The sequence below is a fragment of the Ascidiella aspersa genome, chromosome 1 (assembly GCF_963924565.1).
Source record: "Ascidiella aspersa chromosome 1, kaAscAspe10.2, whole genome shotgun sequence".
Lineage (NCBI taxonomy): Eukaryota > Metazoa > Chordata > Ascidiacea > Phlebobranchia > Ascidiidae > Ascidiella > Ascidiella aspersa.
This window is the reverse complement of record NC_139447.1, coordinates 7,860,441-7,876,337: the sequence shown is the minus strand read 5'-3', so window position 1 is coordinate 7,876,337 and position 15,897 is coordinate 7,860,441. Positions and strand designations below refer to the sequence as shown.

Sequence of the window (15,897 nt, the reverse complement as noted above, 5' to 3'; positions counted from 1 at the left end):
AAAACCGTGGAGTTCTAGGTTAAGCCAATGGATTGACTTAAGTCATAAACTGTAGTGTGCCACTTGTGTAGCTAATACCAACAACTAGGAAACCATTTAAGCTATTAGTTTTTAAAAAAGCTGAAACAACCGTGCTTATTGAACTAAATGGCGCCCGGGTTTTAGCTGATGGGCGAAAATATATTTTTCTTCAGTAATTAGCGCCCATAACGAGCTGCACCGCTCATTTACCTCGTGGCGTGTCAGTAAAATTTATTATCCGGCGACCGGGCGCACCTGACGCCGTGAATTATGCATGCCGGGGCGCTTTTAATTTGAAAATGGCCCCAGTCAGCGAAAATCCACGGAAACAGGACTGCTGCTTACGTTTGGATTAGAAGTAACTAAATCTTCACTATTGAATTCCACTAATGATTTTTATTGTTTGATTGCATTGGTATTTAATTGGAACTTAATATGAGCAGTTAATATATTTGATTGTGGACCGACTTAAATGACATGGACTGCAGATTAACTTGATATTTATTAATAAACGAACTTGGACAAAAGTCGTTTTACAAACAACAACTTTATAAAAAGTGTTTAATATACGGGAAGTCTTGTGCTGTCAGATTTATCTGCAAGTACAAAATGGCAATTTCCGTAGTAGTCTACGCCAAATAAACCAAGGTTTTCTCTTGTCATTTTACCACAGGCTTACTTATGCCTTTCGGGTTAATATACTCCCCTGGCCTATTAGTAAATTTCACCTTGTCAGAAAACCAAGCAAACCAGAAAAAGCACTCTTGTGGATTGCCATGTAACTTGATGTTTGTTATTTTGCAGATTTGCTTATATTTGCCTGTCTTGGTCAAAGCAGTGTCGAAGTAGGCAATATGTTTAAATTGCCAAAGGACCGCAGGTTTTATAGTTGTGCCTTGAAAGTGCTCGGAGCCAAATGATTTGCTGTCACCCTTGGCGGCTATTGGAATGATTTTATTTGGCAGAAATCACAAAACACTGGCAATTAAGGTATAACGTTAGACGCAAATATACTTTAAACTGATTTTTAATCAACCAATTGATCGTGCCTCTCAGGGATTTAGGTCTAAGACATGTGCCTGCAATGCCTTATAAGGAAATGTCTCTGATGACACCACGAAAATTTTTTTTCAGACAGTTCTTCGTTACACACAAACAAATAACAATAACTGTCGAAGTTAGGATGTTGTCCATTTGTAGATGAAGTTACTTTCATTTTGCACTACACGGACGACAGCGTTTCTTTTCCGACTTTTTGGGATGTGAATTGGTGATTTCTAATTCAGTCTAACAACAATTATGCCTGTCAGCAAATCTAAAAATTAGTTTTGATATTCCTTGCAAAAAATTCACGTTAAATTACATGGAGGCGGGGGGGTGGCTCCTGAAAGATCACACTACAATCGATGACAGGGTCTTATTGGGGTAAAAGTAAAATGTCATACGTTTAATGCGCAAAATTTCGTTGCTTCTTTAGACTATCCATGGTTTTTGACTGTTTTTCTAAACTTATTTTAACAGTAAGATCTCTTTTGAAAAGATAACCGCCTTTTCAAGTGATTTTTCGATAAAATATACTTAAAATACTACCCCTGTTTAAATGCAATATAAAAACCAAATATTTTTCTGACCGAGATTCTAAATATATAGATAAGTGTTGTTTAAAGTGCATCAAGCAGACTGCATAACTTGGTTTAAATATATTCCTAAATAGGCTTTCATTTTAATAAGAAACCTTACATAAAATGATTTAAAACAATGGTTCTCAAACTGAATTCCGCGAACCCTCACTGATCCGTGAGGAAGTCTCATTGGAGCAAAACTATACACATTTTAAATATATTACCTGATATATATTCTAACTGGAGGAAATCCTATACTTACTGAGATTTACGGATAAAAAATCATTGACAGCTTTTGTTCAGTGAGTGATTTGTACTTATTTGAATGTTAAAGTAATTCAATGTCAGTAATTTTACTTTATATTTTTTACTAAAAAAATGGATGGGGTCCTTTATTATTTCAAGGAAGCAAATGGGTCAGCGAAATGAACAGGTTTGAGGACCATTGAATTTCAACTTAACTCTTCCTTTTTAGCATTTTCATCCGGCCATTAAAATAAGGACGGTTAACATAACTTGATTTCTATTTAGGGGAGTCTATTAGGATAATAAAGAGCTGAAATCAACGTGAACTTGTTGCAAATCTCAGCATGCGAGAAAACATTCGTTCAAGCAACGGCGGTCCGACTCTATTTCGCGAACAAAAATGAGAACGCGCGACCCGTCGGCGCTCGCTGGCAAAAGGACGGTCTGGAACGTCAAGCTCCACAACGGCAGGCGGACATGGTGACGTGACTGCCAGTCCTTTTGCCGCAAGGCCGGCGAGGCCGTAGATTAGAAAAAAACTCAACAATCCATTGCGAGACCGCGTACACACAGGGAAAACTTCGCGAGCGCGTAATGACGTAGGCAAAACGCGCGTACTAGGAGGAGGAGGAGAAAAACGAGCGGCGCGAAAGGAGGCGGAGAGGAGAAAAAACTAAAGCGTTGGCGGCGGCGAGAGAACGACCGACAGAATAAATAAGAAGACGGCGAAAAAATAAAGCGGTTCAATCCTCTGTTTTTCACGAAGGACGAAAAACGCGATAAGGAACCAAGAGCAAGTAGGCAAAGGTGGCCTGGGTGTGTTAAATTTTCAGTGTGAGTCATCAGTAAAAAAGGACATACTGGTAGCATCTGGGTATTTTTTTCACCTTGTGAGAATATTTTCAGAGAGCACATTATTGCCCTTGTTTTCGATCGGATGCCGTAATTTTTTTAGAGAAGCATTTGAAATGACAGAAACCTTGTTTCCGAGGTGTTTGATGATTATGCCCAGAATTTCACTTCATCGAAAAAAAAATATTCGATTTCTACTGTTGAAACGCCGAGTTTCGATCACAATCGATTTACGAGGATATTTTTATTTTCGACCCATTTTTTTTAATACATAAATCACCGAAAGTGGATTCGACAAACGAGGCCTGTTGTCCACTTAACCAACGGGGTGGGGGTTGTTTCTATAGAATCAAAACGCGGCGCCAAATAGGCCAGAAAACGTGCTTTGGAACGCGGCGCTTTCACCTTTTCTTTGCGACCGACGAGCTCGCACGGCGAAAATCGATGAATTTAATCATTTACGTGCGTCATCGGGTTATTGTGCCGCAAGGCGTGCAAACAGCGAAACGGCAATAACATTTATTGGCGAAAAAATTATATCGCCGCACTCGCGCTAAAATGCTCTTATTTCCAATATCGATTTGAACTCCCACCGAGAAAGATGAGGGTTAATGGACGTTTCACGTTTTGCGGTGGAACGACGTTGGCGCCAGAATTCGTCCCATGCGTGACCGACATCTGCCCCGTCACGGTCGATTGACGATTTAGCGGCAATTTGAAAACTTCAAACAATTGATACTTCGGGTTGGTTTAAAGTTTTGAAAAGTTACCTAAAGTTTTGCGTTTTATGATGGCTGCAGTTTTCGTGTGGTGTTTCACGAATGAAAAATCAATATTCAAACACGCGCACGTTGATAGGTAAAGCTAGAAATTCGCGACAGAATCAAGTAAATCACATATTCATTGAACATGCGATTTCCAGGGGTTTTATCGGACTTTTTAAATTCGACATAACTAAACTGATTGCTTGAAGTTTTTTTTCGGCATCGATGATTTGCTTGAGATACTCGGACTACTTTGAAAATCTTTCGTCTTGTCAATTCATTATCGAATTGTAGCCAATTTCGCGCCGGTAAATAATTACCCGAAGCAATATCACGAATTCCCGACAGATGACGTTAAAAAAGCGGCTTGACAAACAGAAGTAACAAAAAAATAATAATAAGATCAACATCCACGCAAAAAGTAGAAGCGAAAACCGAATTCTCAATGTACATGGCAAGAGTAATGGGATTCAGGCGGGATGCAGGATTTCACAAAGAAAAGCGAAAAAAGACGAAAGAAAGCCGATGAGAGAATAACAGAAGGGAAAACAGCACGAAGTTCGACTTAAGTCGGCGACGCCTCACAGTTTAGCTTCAAAATCACACAAATTGTTATCATTTTAGGGCTCGACGTTTTTCGGTAAAGCTGCTAATAAAGTAATGTTTGTTTTAGTGGGTCTCCTATTGTTAACGTTAATTTTATTATTCGTATGTTTTATTTAAGAGTTAGGACACTTTCAAAGTGCTTTTAGTCAGCGAAATTTTGATTAAGTTTATTGACAAAACAGAGGTGTTGTAACCGTTTAATCACATCATTTACAGTGCATCAGTGGTTCGTAGCATTTTATAGTGTCGTCATCAATCACATATTGATTAAACAACGCTAGGATGATCTCAAAAGGCTGATACCACTTTGGGCTATTCTGTGTTGCTACGGTAAAAACAACACCCCTTCAAATTGTCAAATTACACCTTTGGGGGTAAATACCCAAAACATATTGTAGTCCTTTGTTTCAGGCTTGTTTGCAAAAATCACTCAAAAGATTGTTTTGTTTGGAGTTTTGAGCAAGACATGAAATAAATAGTTTAAAACATGTTATGACAGTATAGGTAACATCGTTTGGAGGTTTGTAAAGAACACCACTCAAGGTCAGATTTAAATTAATTTCTGCAACAGAACAACTGTTTTAGTTTGGGGGTTTTCACCAACATATTTGACGTTATGTATAAGTTTTTACTGCCAGAATTTTTCTAATATGTTTTAAGTTCCTAAACCTTGGCACGACAAAAAATGCCAAACTTGCAAGGAGGTTCACTTGAGAGACGATTTCGAAATAAAAACGCGCTCGACCCGACTCGAGCCCTGCGCCACGCTCCGTCGCATTTCGAACACTGCGGTAGTAGAAAATGCACTTCAAGCACGAACACACACACACGCAAAAGATAGGGGGACGGAGGAGGTCTCGGGGCTTAACAATTATCGACCAACGCTCGACCCGCGCGGTTCAGGGGGGGGGGGGGGCGAGTCTCCCCGAGGGGTCCGGGTGACGTCGTAATCACGCGATTGTTTCGTTCCTTCCCGGGCGCACAGCAGCCGTCTAGAAGGTGCTGATGACGCAGTAGCTGTCCAGGGCCGAGAGGAGGATGTAGAAGAGCCAGAGGAGAACGAAGATCACGCTGCTGATGATCTTGTACTTGCGCGGTCCTCCGAGCTCAGCTCCGATCTTGGAGTAGCGACGACGGAACATGAGTACGCACACCGCGAACACGGCAAAGATGGAGAAAACGGTCACGGTGAAGGCGAGGTTTCCAGCAGGAACGCGGAAGAGTTTCTCCTCCGGAGTGGTGCCTGCGATCGCCCAGTAGATGGCGCACATCGTCCAGGCGATGCCGATCCCCAGGAAGACGTTGACGGCGTTGGATCCGGTAACGTTGCCGATCGAAGCGTCGGCATACTCGTCGCCCACCGCCGCTACCTTGCTGGCAAACGTGTCTGGAAATAGGCGGGAGTTGAGTTATTTTGCGTGTAACTTGAAGTAGTAAAACGCGAACCATCTATTTCAGTGGTTTCAAGTATAAAGCCAGTACCATTTTTTAAATATAAAACCGGTACCTTAAAAAAAAAATAACTGTAATTTTGATTTTTATCCGATATTATCGGTCATTTCTTGAGCACTTTTATGTAAGGCATTGGACAGCATAAAAACAGACTTAACACTAAGCGAATCAGTATACAAGTGAAATATTGTAGTAGAGCGCTCGCGCCGCCTTAAGATTTGTTTTGCCTCGCCCATCACTGTTTTAAAAGGGTTCCAACAAAAAATAAAAGAAGCAGAAAACTAGAAACGATCAAGGTTCTTTACCTGGCGGCCTCCTCTTTCATCTTTGAAATGATGAGGAATCATTTTTGAAGTGTAATAATTACTTTAACATTCAACTTTGTAATCAACTTACACAAACTTTCTTTATATTAAAACTCAGTAAAAATAATATGCTTCCGTTACTATGTGTCACTAATTGAACTTAGGCTAAAATCCGTGTATAGCTTGGTAAAACTTGTATACGTTGCACAATGCATGGTGTGTGAAATTTGGTAAATATCGATTACATGTTAAGAGTAGACGAGAAGCGTTTTAAAATAGCACCTGAAATACAAAGTTTATGTTTAGGTTGCACGTCTGGCTAATGCTTGTTTATGCCTTATCAAACCTGCGGGTTTTGACTCAAATAAGTCAACCAATATTTAGCATTATTTTATTTGTTGGCACCGGCGATGTTTCAAGCAGCACATTAATGCTGCAAAAAAATCGCTAAAGGTAACTTTGGCTTTCATTACAAGTTCAACTCATTACTAAACAACGATATATTCTTACGATCATATGCTCTTTTTTCCATAAAAGATCGTTTATACAACTAATTTGTTTTAGGAGCAACATTCTAGGTTATTTTAGCCCGCATTTAACGTAGGTGACTAAGCTATGGGAACAATCCTGGAAAAATGAGTTGATTAGTTGGAAAAACTTTCAAAAATATGCAAATGTAGTGGTTAAATGGTTATACTTGTTGCTGGCGCTATATGAGCACGCACCAAGCATTTTTGCGACGCGCGTTTGTTTTTCTGTAGGAACAACGCACACATAAAAAAAACGTCGCGTTGTTCGTGATTCATCAAATAAAGCCGAAATAGCGTCGCATACGGCCTGTTGTACGCAGAGCTGAACAAATTTGCTCGTCATAAATTGGGTGTTTGCAGATGAGTGGGGTTTGTCGTTAACGTTCGACGGCAATATGCGTCGGCCAGACTGTGTATACCTAACCTTAAGGTTGATGAGTTTTACGTATAGGAACGACAACGTTCAAACGATGTTTGGGTCTGGTTAATGCTACATGTTCGCACGATTCTTGTTGCTCACGTGTAATGGAACATATGGCGGTTTAGCGGGGTCAGAAATTCCAACGCAAATTTTCAAACACTTTTTACTTTACAAGCTCGTAAAGTGCAAAACATTTTTCAAACACTTTTTACTTGAAGCTAGTAAAGTGCAGAATACATTTCGCTCTGTAACATTGAAATTATTACTTATAACAGAAATGTATTTTTTTTAACATTCTTTGTCCTTATACTTTAGTCAAAATGGCCAAAGTCCAATAAGGCGCAAGACGATAAGCTTTGCCATAAATATCAGTCTTGTTTTCCCATATGCCAACAAACAAATCGTTCGCCAGCCATTTTGAAGGACATCAGCCACTTAACCACCGTTAAGGATGCCCGATAATATCGGACCGGTGCCGACTCGATACCAAATTATTATAAGAATTTTAGCCAAGATTTGCGACCAAACACAGCAATTTCTACCTATGGATGTAAATTTATCAAAAAAGTAGTAGGTTAACAACTGAAAATCACTATTTTTTTTAATTTTTGCCTAATAACCTATTGAAACTACTCTTGAACGTTTCAATTCAGCCAATTTTCTTGTTTAAGCATAGCAATGACGTAATTTGGTATCGGATCGCGATATATTTTGCTCCAAATATTTGGTATCGGAATAAATATCCAGTATTGGGCATCTCTAAACATAGTCAACAGTCAACAGCACAGCCATCCCTGCTAAACAGCACAACTGGCAGTGTCGCGCCAAATGATCACTCACCCGGCACGCTGGTTCCCATGGCGACGATTGTGACGGCGGTGACGGCGTCGTTCAAATTGACCACGCAGCCGAAGTGGGAGGCGACGTCGCCGATGACGGCCGTTAGCAGACCGATGAGAAGGATGGAAGTGGTGAAGCATGCCCAGCCTCCAAAGTACTCGGTGGGTGGCACAAAGGCAAAGAGAAGCTGCAAAACAAACCCGTGTTGATCGGTGTTGTAATGCTTCTAGAGTGATTGAGTTCAATTCGGTACACTTAAAGCACTGTTTTTAAATTAATCGACTGGTTTCAATGAATAGATTATTTTGAGTGTGACTTAAGTACTCTTTTCAGGGTAGTTAAAATACATGGTTGTCAACATACTTGACTTGACTTGAATCATTTAGTAGCCTATAAGTAAATCAAGATACTATTTTTAAATTGCCTGACTTGATTTAAGTCATTTGTGCTACTGACATTCATTTTGACTTAAGTCATAATTAGTTTTAGTGCATTTCAGACACTGTTTTCAAATTGGTTGATTGGTAGCACTTAACAAGTTACTTCGACTGTGACTGAAGTCATCTTTTTCAGTGTAGTTAATATAGGTGTTTTTATTTCAACATACTTGACTTGACTTCACTTAATTCATTTAGTATTAGTTCTCTGAGACTGTATTTTTAAATTACTTTGTTCTACTGACTTTGACTTTAACTTAAGTCATTTAGTTTCAGTGCACTTCACTGTTTTCAAATTAGTTGACTTAAGTAAATGAACAAAGTGCTTAGACTGTGACTTATATCATTTCGTTTAAGTACATTTAACACAAGTTTTTTATCATACTTGACCAGACATTCAGTTACAGACACTGAAGACACTGATTTTAAATTCGTTGAGCAAATAAACAAGTGACTTTGACTTAAAATTTAGTGTTTTTGTTTGGTAAATTTTGTGCAATATTCGCTTTTCTTTTCAGGCTTTTTTTTTATTTAATACGTATAAAATAGTGTGTTTGCTGAATATTTGTATTGAGATGAAAGATAGGTAGCTTTTAAGCAACGATTAAAGTCAACGAATTTACCAACTTCACTCGTATTCACGTTTAAAAGTCATGATATGTTTCGATAGTTGAAATACCAGTCCATATTTAACTTGACTAAATAACTGCATGGTACAAATAGATTTGACAGGGAGAGAAATTGTATAAAAAATTTATTCAATTTAGCTGTCCTTCCTGCAACACCCATACTCTTGGATTCTGCACTTTGATTCACAAATGAAAGGCTACAAAAAAGAATGTCCATCAAATATTATGATATAGGGCCCATACTAAATTGCAAACCCTTACGACTTCCTTGCTTTCGATTGACACAAAGTAATTCTTTATCGCTTCGTAGGTGTCAAGAATTCGATCAAGGTTTATAGAACCGATATAGCTCAGTCGACACAAGTTTTGGGCAAATTTTTAAACTTTGACTTCTATAAGTTATGCCAACATTTACTTGTTTGTTTGTCAAGGAACAGTCGAAAACGCCCTTTGTTCTTTGGTTAGTATTAATAGCCCTTGTGCTTGTTATGGAAATTCTGGTTTACAAAATAGCTGTCAAACTTTACATCACAACCTAAAAATAATTAAAAGTAGCTCTGTTTAACTGAAGAAAATCATGTTAAAACGAAAATCAATAAGAGTCCTCAAATCCTAGGCAAATTAATCGTTTTAACAATTTTTCTAGACAATTCTTAATCGGCCAACGTAGCTCAAAATTCTACCATTCAAGACTTATGTAGTTACATTGTTTGCTGCGTATGCAACTGTGGAATAAAACGGTTTAGAAGATGGGCTTAAAAGGTATAAAATTGGCCACGAAATTAACCGGTTTGCATAGTAACGTTCTCACCTTCCAGAAGAGAGTGAGAAAGTGCATGACGTAATCGAAGCACGTCGGTTCTGTCTGAACTTCCTCACCGCCGTCTTCGTCATCACCTGTCAATCAAACAGAAGAGATGCACTATTGATACGAATGCCGTTCGTTGGCCGGTAAGACTTTTAAGGGGCTGATCCCAGTTAGAACTACACATATACGCTTCAACTTGTTAACCCGAGAAGTTTATACGCCTTCTCCATTAGTCTGTTACATATTGTTGTTGTTGTATGTTTGAACATGTTAGATATGTGGGTGTAGTGATCGTAGTAGGGTAGGTTTTTTCTGTAGTAAACGGCGTTTTACGATTGTTTAACAGTAACCTAGTGTAAAGAGCTATATTCTGTCCTAATTAGCAATTGCCTTTGCGTAGCTATTGACGCCGGATAAATGCATAACATACGGTATACAAATTATCGCAAGGGAAAACTATACAACGAAAAACAAAAAGACCTCAAAAGATGATGGTGTAACAAGCGTACTAGTACATTGAGGAATCTTTAGTGCTTTGAAAAAATTGTGCTCTTGGGTTGCAACCTTTGACTAATATACCAGAAGGAGCTCAATCGGCGCTTATTTATTTCATCCAACGTTTCGGCTACCTATTCATGATGCTTTAAGATGCCGGAAGAGCCTCCTTTTAGTGTAAACTATGCCTGGTAGCAATACATCATATCTACTTGGCTAATATTTCTTTAAATAACCGCTCCCACACTTGTTGTTTCAGCCCAATGCACATACCTCCAGTGACAGTGAGGGCTTCCACGAACTGTTCCCTCCACGATGAAGTTCCAACTATCACCGCCAAGTTTGCTTTCTTGATCAGACGATCCACTGTGTTCTGCGTTGCAATTAAACCCAAGGTTAGTTTCATAAAGGCAACGAGCCACTTTCCTTAACACGTTGATCGTTGAATGAGAAATAGCGACTTGGAAACAAATGGTTTTATTTCATAACATGAGTGAAGTAAAGTGGTTTTGATTCAAGTTTACATTTTTTTTACTCTTCTATGCTCTAAAATGTATTACGTTCACACAAAAATCCGTATAAAGTTCCCCCTATAAAGATGAATATACTTTGTCTACAAAATGCGTGTAAATCGGTTAATCAACTAATCCAGTTGATCATAATGTGTCGTAAGGTGCAACTTATACATAAAACTGTTTTAATAAGTCAAATCGTAATCGCAGTGTCTCGAAGCGGCAGTTTTACATCTTGACAGGACCTACACGTATTTACATGTCCTACGGTATGCAGCTTTAATAGTCTGGAAGGCTGCTGGAATTCCGCACTTTGCATGTAAGCGCGGTCCTCGGAATTCGCCCGGTGATAGAAAGGCGGCCGTAAACGCCAGGCCGATTGAACGGGCAGCTACATTTTGCAGTCGGGTCTCCCATAAAGCGTCTTGTGTTTGCTTTGGCGGCCCTTGAGTCAACATCCCAAAACGTGTACTGGCCACTAGCTCGAACTTGTAAAAGTCAGCCTATAGGTGACACAAATCGGCGAATCGGCGGGTATTTTCATGCCCTGTTAAAACGCCGTTGTTTCTTAGGCACTGTTAATATACTCTTTCGGATGCACTCCCGCATTGATATGTTGTAAACCGAACGCCTTGCCAGCGGCAACTCATTCCCGGAAGCCCATCATTGGAGAAAAGATAGTGTAAGATTCTATAAATCATGCGTGTTTACGATAGAAAATAAACACTACCTTATTTGAGCAATCGCAATAAACCAATATTATTGGTACAAATATGAACAAACTAAAACAATCTGAAATAAAAGAACATTAGCCCCCCTCCTCAACAAATTGTGTTTTTTTATTCCAATAAATTATTATGCATAAATAAAGTAGTATATGTTGTTGAAGGTTACGGGTAAGAGTAAAACATATATAGAGATCCACATTATTAAAAAAGGGAGTCAGGATGAACTTAAAATAGCTTGATTGTCCAAGTGGATCAGCAAAGATTTCAATCTAGGTAATTTACAACAAGAAGTCATTGTTTTTTGTCATAAACCTGCCGTATCCAGACAAACGTTTTGGTATATGTGACAGTGAAAAGTGATTGTTTAAGTTCGACTTATATCAAAGACGTATTCACTTAAGGTAATTCAAGAACTGGACCTCATTGGCAAGCAGTGCTAAGTGATTTTAGTACCTGTCATTCCACCGTAAACATTAACACAAATATCTACTAAAAGCCCGATGTTCTTAGAATCGCCCGACCACTCAAGTGTTCGTACATTGCAACACATTAAAATCAATATTTTACAACGCCCTGCATATACGGTACAAAGCAAGATTATGCGTCGTGGAAGACCCGAATAAAACCAGTCAAGATTACAAAAAGTAGCGCTGACCAGATATAATCGTTCAGCTAAACGATGTTTTATGACTTTTGCAACCCTTTTAGCTAAATGTCAAACAAAATAATAAAACGGACGCAAGTATACCTATCTTTGTTTTACTAACAAACGGAGAATTATTAGCATTTTTAAATTTGTCCAAAGCGAAAGGAAAATATGGTTGAGATAAATTACGTCAACAGATTAAAAGCCAGAAACTGTAAAACAACAAAATGTTCAACAAACATGAAGTTGGAAAATAACGGCAACATAAATATGTTTACCTCGTTGAAAAAACATAAAAAAAACAATTGATTATTAAAAATTGTGAAGGTATGGTACTAATTTTGCTTTTTAGCGTTTGAATACAAAATTATATTATTACCCTTGAAATTTCTAAAAAAGTGAATCTAGATGTACATTTCAATGAGAATCCGGTTTCAATTGAGAAACTTTGCAGTTTTTTTTATTTAAAAAAAAAAAAAAAAATAGAGCCTATTAAAAAAATTCGTTTTTCAAAAACTAACCCCTCTAAAACGTCAAATATCCCAAGTGGAGGTAATTATCCATACGTTCTGCCCTTTAGGTAAAAAAAGAAGTATATTCGTGGCAACTGCCTCGTTCCCAGATGAACAGTTTTTGCATATAATGCAGCTTGCAGAGCGTGTGTTGTATGTTATAGGCCACATTTAAACAAGTTACAAGGTAATTGAAATAAAGACATAACAAGAAAAAAGAAAGCGTAATGTTGTCCCAAACCCCTCAAAAAATAAACTTAAAACGAAACACTTTATTTATTGCACTCCTTAGTTCTTCCATTTAGCTTAAACTCGTAGCATTAACCGCTTTTTATGAAATTTTGACAGTGACAATGCTGTAGTGAATATGATTATAAAATATTGTCTAAACTTTGCCTAAATTTGTGAGAATTTTGTTATTTATCAAGCTTTTTAAATTAAGTTAACATTTCAACACGCTACGAAATAAGAAAACCTAATATTCAATCATTTTCCAAATAAGCATTTAATTAATTGCAGTCTTTAACTCTCCCTTTACCTAACTCGTATGTTAACTTTGAAGTAGAATTACACTACTCGAAACATGGCGGGTTTGTTTAGATTCAAAGTAGACTTTGCATAGTTTTATTATTTTACTTTTTTTTCTTGATATTAATCAAATTTAATTAATTATCCTCTTGTCGAAGACTTCAAGCTGGATCAGAAGGTCCTCCATGTGGAGGAGGAACAATGGATCAAGAGGAATAATTGTTGGAGAACAATTAGATAAGGGAGGAAATCGAAACGGAACAATTATACCAGGAGGAGATTTGAAAGGAACAATTAGATCAAAAAGCGATTGGAAGCGGAAACATAAGACCCCGACACTTGTATTTGTGTTTACCTTAAACTCGTAGCTCTCCTCAATCACGATCTCAATGCTCGGGTTGACTCCGAGTCGGGGCTTCCCCAGCTCTGCGATCCTTCTTGCCTCCTCTTCTTCTTCCGAGATCGTCTTGTTGGACTCGTCGTCTCCCTTCCCGTTGATCCCCGAGTCGCTGCCAACGTCCGTTCCTGCAACGTCCGGAACAAAGATTATTGGGGACGTGAGAATTTTTAGGTATTTTATTTATTTAAACATTTTTTTGTTAATTTGCAAATGTAGGTTTTGTGTTTGGAATAAGGGCCGTAACTTATTTAAACGAAAAATTTAACCCAATGTGGTCAACGTTGTGTGAGAAATATTTGGTTTGGAAGGAAACAGCAGTTTAACTGCTAAAGACGCAAATATATTTTTACAACGAAAAATACATAATTTTCGGTGATACCTAAATCAAAATGGGACACAGAATGTGGAGTTTGTTTTATGATAAAAAAATTTCGTTAACAAATAAAAGTTGACACATTTTCATTATTGAAGCTACTTTTGAAAACGTTTTCACTTCAGTATGTTAACCATATTCACAGCTTTCAAAACGCATATATGTTTTGTTTTATGGAGCACAAGTGCAGACTATAAAGCAGGTGGTGCGATTCCACGTCACAAATGCAACACAAACCATGCACGACTAGATGTACGCCTACGCTAAATACAACACGCAAAACAGATACACTTTTAAACTGGAACCTATGCGATTTCAGGGACGTGTTAGTTGATCATTGCTTCTTCGTGAAGAAGGTTCAATGTTAAATTAACCCACTTTTCCCGGGCGGTTTAACGTTGCCGAAGTGTATTATACTCACCGAATGACTTGCTAGGCTCGTAGGGCGCGCAGAGCGATATCCGGAATTTGGCGTGCTTATGGTAGCAGTTGCTGTCGATGATTTTCACGTGCAGCAACGCCCTGTGCAAACGCCAGCCCGGGTTAAATCAAAACACTCTCAGTGGCTTCTTAATGGAGGAAAGTCCGAAAAAAACGAAGGACAGGAAAGCAGAAGATGATGAAGATAAAGAGAAAAGAGGCAGGAAGATCTTCTGAGAGCGGGGTTAAGAGTCTTGGCGTTGGGATTGTTCCTCAGGTAATAAGAAGTTCAAGCTTATAATATCAAATCAACCAAACTTAGTTTTACCTATAGTTGTTAGGGGCCATGAGTTGCATGATAAGATTCAAGTTAAAGCCAGACTCTATATAGAGTTCGAAATATGTTGCAGTCCGGATATTGCCATATATGAAATCCTGTGGTCTGCATTACGGCATTTTTGTATCCTTATCATTTTACCTTATATTAATTGTCAGATGAAGGAATAATTATATCTCATTTTACTAGCTCTTCAAAGCAAAAACAAGCAAAATTGCCCGTACGGTTTGGATAATGTTAATTAAGTCCTAACCCGCTCGAAACGTTAGTAAAAATGTGCGGACTGTCACTGTTTGAAAAATGTTACCTCTCCAATTGCACATGTTACTTGAAAGTTTGCCGGCAAAAACTTTGTGCGTAAAACGTGTGAACTCGTGAACCCATGACACGAATATCCAGCGCTCGCTAATCATCCCAAGCAATCAGCAATACGTGAATATACGCCAACACTTTATCCACAAAATAGCCAACAGCTGCCTATTACCGAGGCTCCTGAGTTTATTGTGTCGTCAACCAACTTCGGATGGTTTTCATACGACTTTGAAAGTCTCGTTTGCGCCTTATCAGAGATTCGACACGCGAGATTTGCAAATGGTGGGCGGCCTGACGGGGGCATTGACTGTGGAATAAAAGCTCAATAAAAGGGCCCTTTGTAAATTAAAGCGAAACTCCTGCTGTTATTACCAACGATTCGAGGCAAACACGCAATTGGTTTTATTATACAAATGAACTTATCCCTAGTGACATTAAATCTCATAAAAGTGCACAGGACAAAACTTCAGTGAAAAACACAACATGGATGGGAATGCCAAGCATTTTGTGCGTCTATGGGTGAAATGCCAAAATAATGGCCACGTACAACGGTTGAACGACAGTTTACAGTTGAGTTTGATTTGCTTTCAATTAGGGTTTAAATACCTTAAAATGTAAAGTTAAAAAAGATAAACTGAAAAACGGCTAGAGAAGCCACACAACGTGTCGTACAAAATTGGTCCACCAACATTCACCGTTAGACCAGGCGCAAGTGAGTTGGGGCAACAATTTTTCCACTCAACAAGTGGACGCAGCTGTAGAGCAACGTTCGTCTCACTTGTCTTAAAAAACAAGTACTTTCAGCTAAAGAAAACCGCTTCCAAAATGGCAGGTTTTTAGAATTTCTCGGTCGCACAGGCATCGATAACATCGTCCACGGTGGTAACTCTAGAAGAGGAGCGCGTCAAGGCAGCCCGGGGCGTCGGTGCGTCGCTCTGCTTACAAGGAACAAACGCGCCATGACTGGGGCCTTACATTCCCACACGTGCGTAACGTCTGCGCGTCTTCCCGGCTTAAGAGAATGCGTGGCCCAGTGCTTCACGTTACACCCCTAACGCGACCTTGGGAGTTCAAACGCCGCGCCTGCGCCCATGCTTTGGG

The 15,897-nt window shown here is 38.8% G+C and overlaps 1 protein-coding gene across 2 annotated transcripts in view; it reads right to left on the bottom strand.

The window, feature by feature from the left end:
* Positions 1 to 2,256: 2,256 nt before the first annotated feature.
* LOC146167023 (sodium/calcium exchanger 3-like) overlaps positions 2,257 to 15,897 on the bottom strand; it is a 33,355-nt gene continuing 19,714 nt past the window's right edge. Inside the window, exons 5-10 of one of the 2 annotated variants that reach the window (XM_083389028.1) lie at positions 14,149 to 14,249; positions 13,310 to 13,479; positions 10,302 to 10,401; positions 9,537 to 9,622; positions 7,660 to 7,846; positions 2,257 to 5,498 (exon numbers count right to left, since the gene is read on the bottom strand). In XM_083389028.1, coding sequence (XP_083245154.1) covers positions 5,104 to 5,498; positions 7,660 to 7,846; positions 9,537 to 9,622; positions 10,302 to 10,401; positions 13,310 to 13,479; positions 14,149 to 14,249 — 1,039 coding nt within the window. In that variant the 3' untranslated portion in view covers positions 2,257 to 5,103. The remainder of the gene's footprint in view (positions 5,499 to 7,659; positions 7,847 to 9,536; positions 9,623 to 10,301; positions 10,402 to 13,309; positions 13,480 to 14,148; positions 14,250 to 15,897) is intronic. The other variant, XM_083389027.1, reaches the window with a different exon arrangement.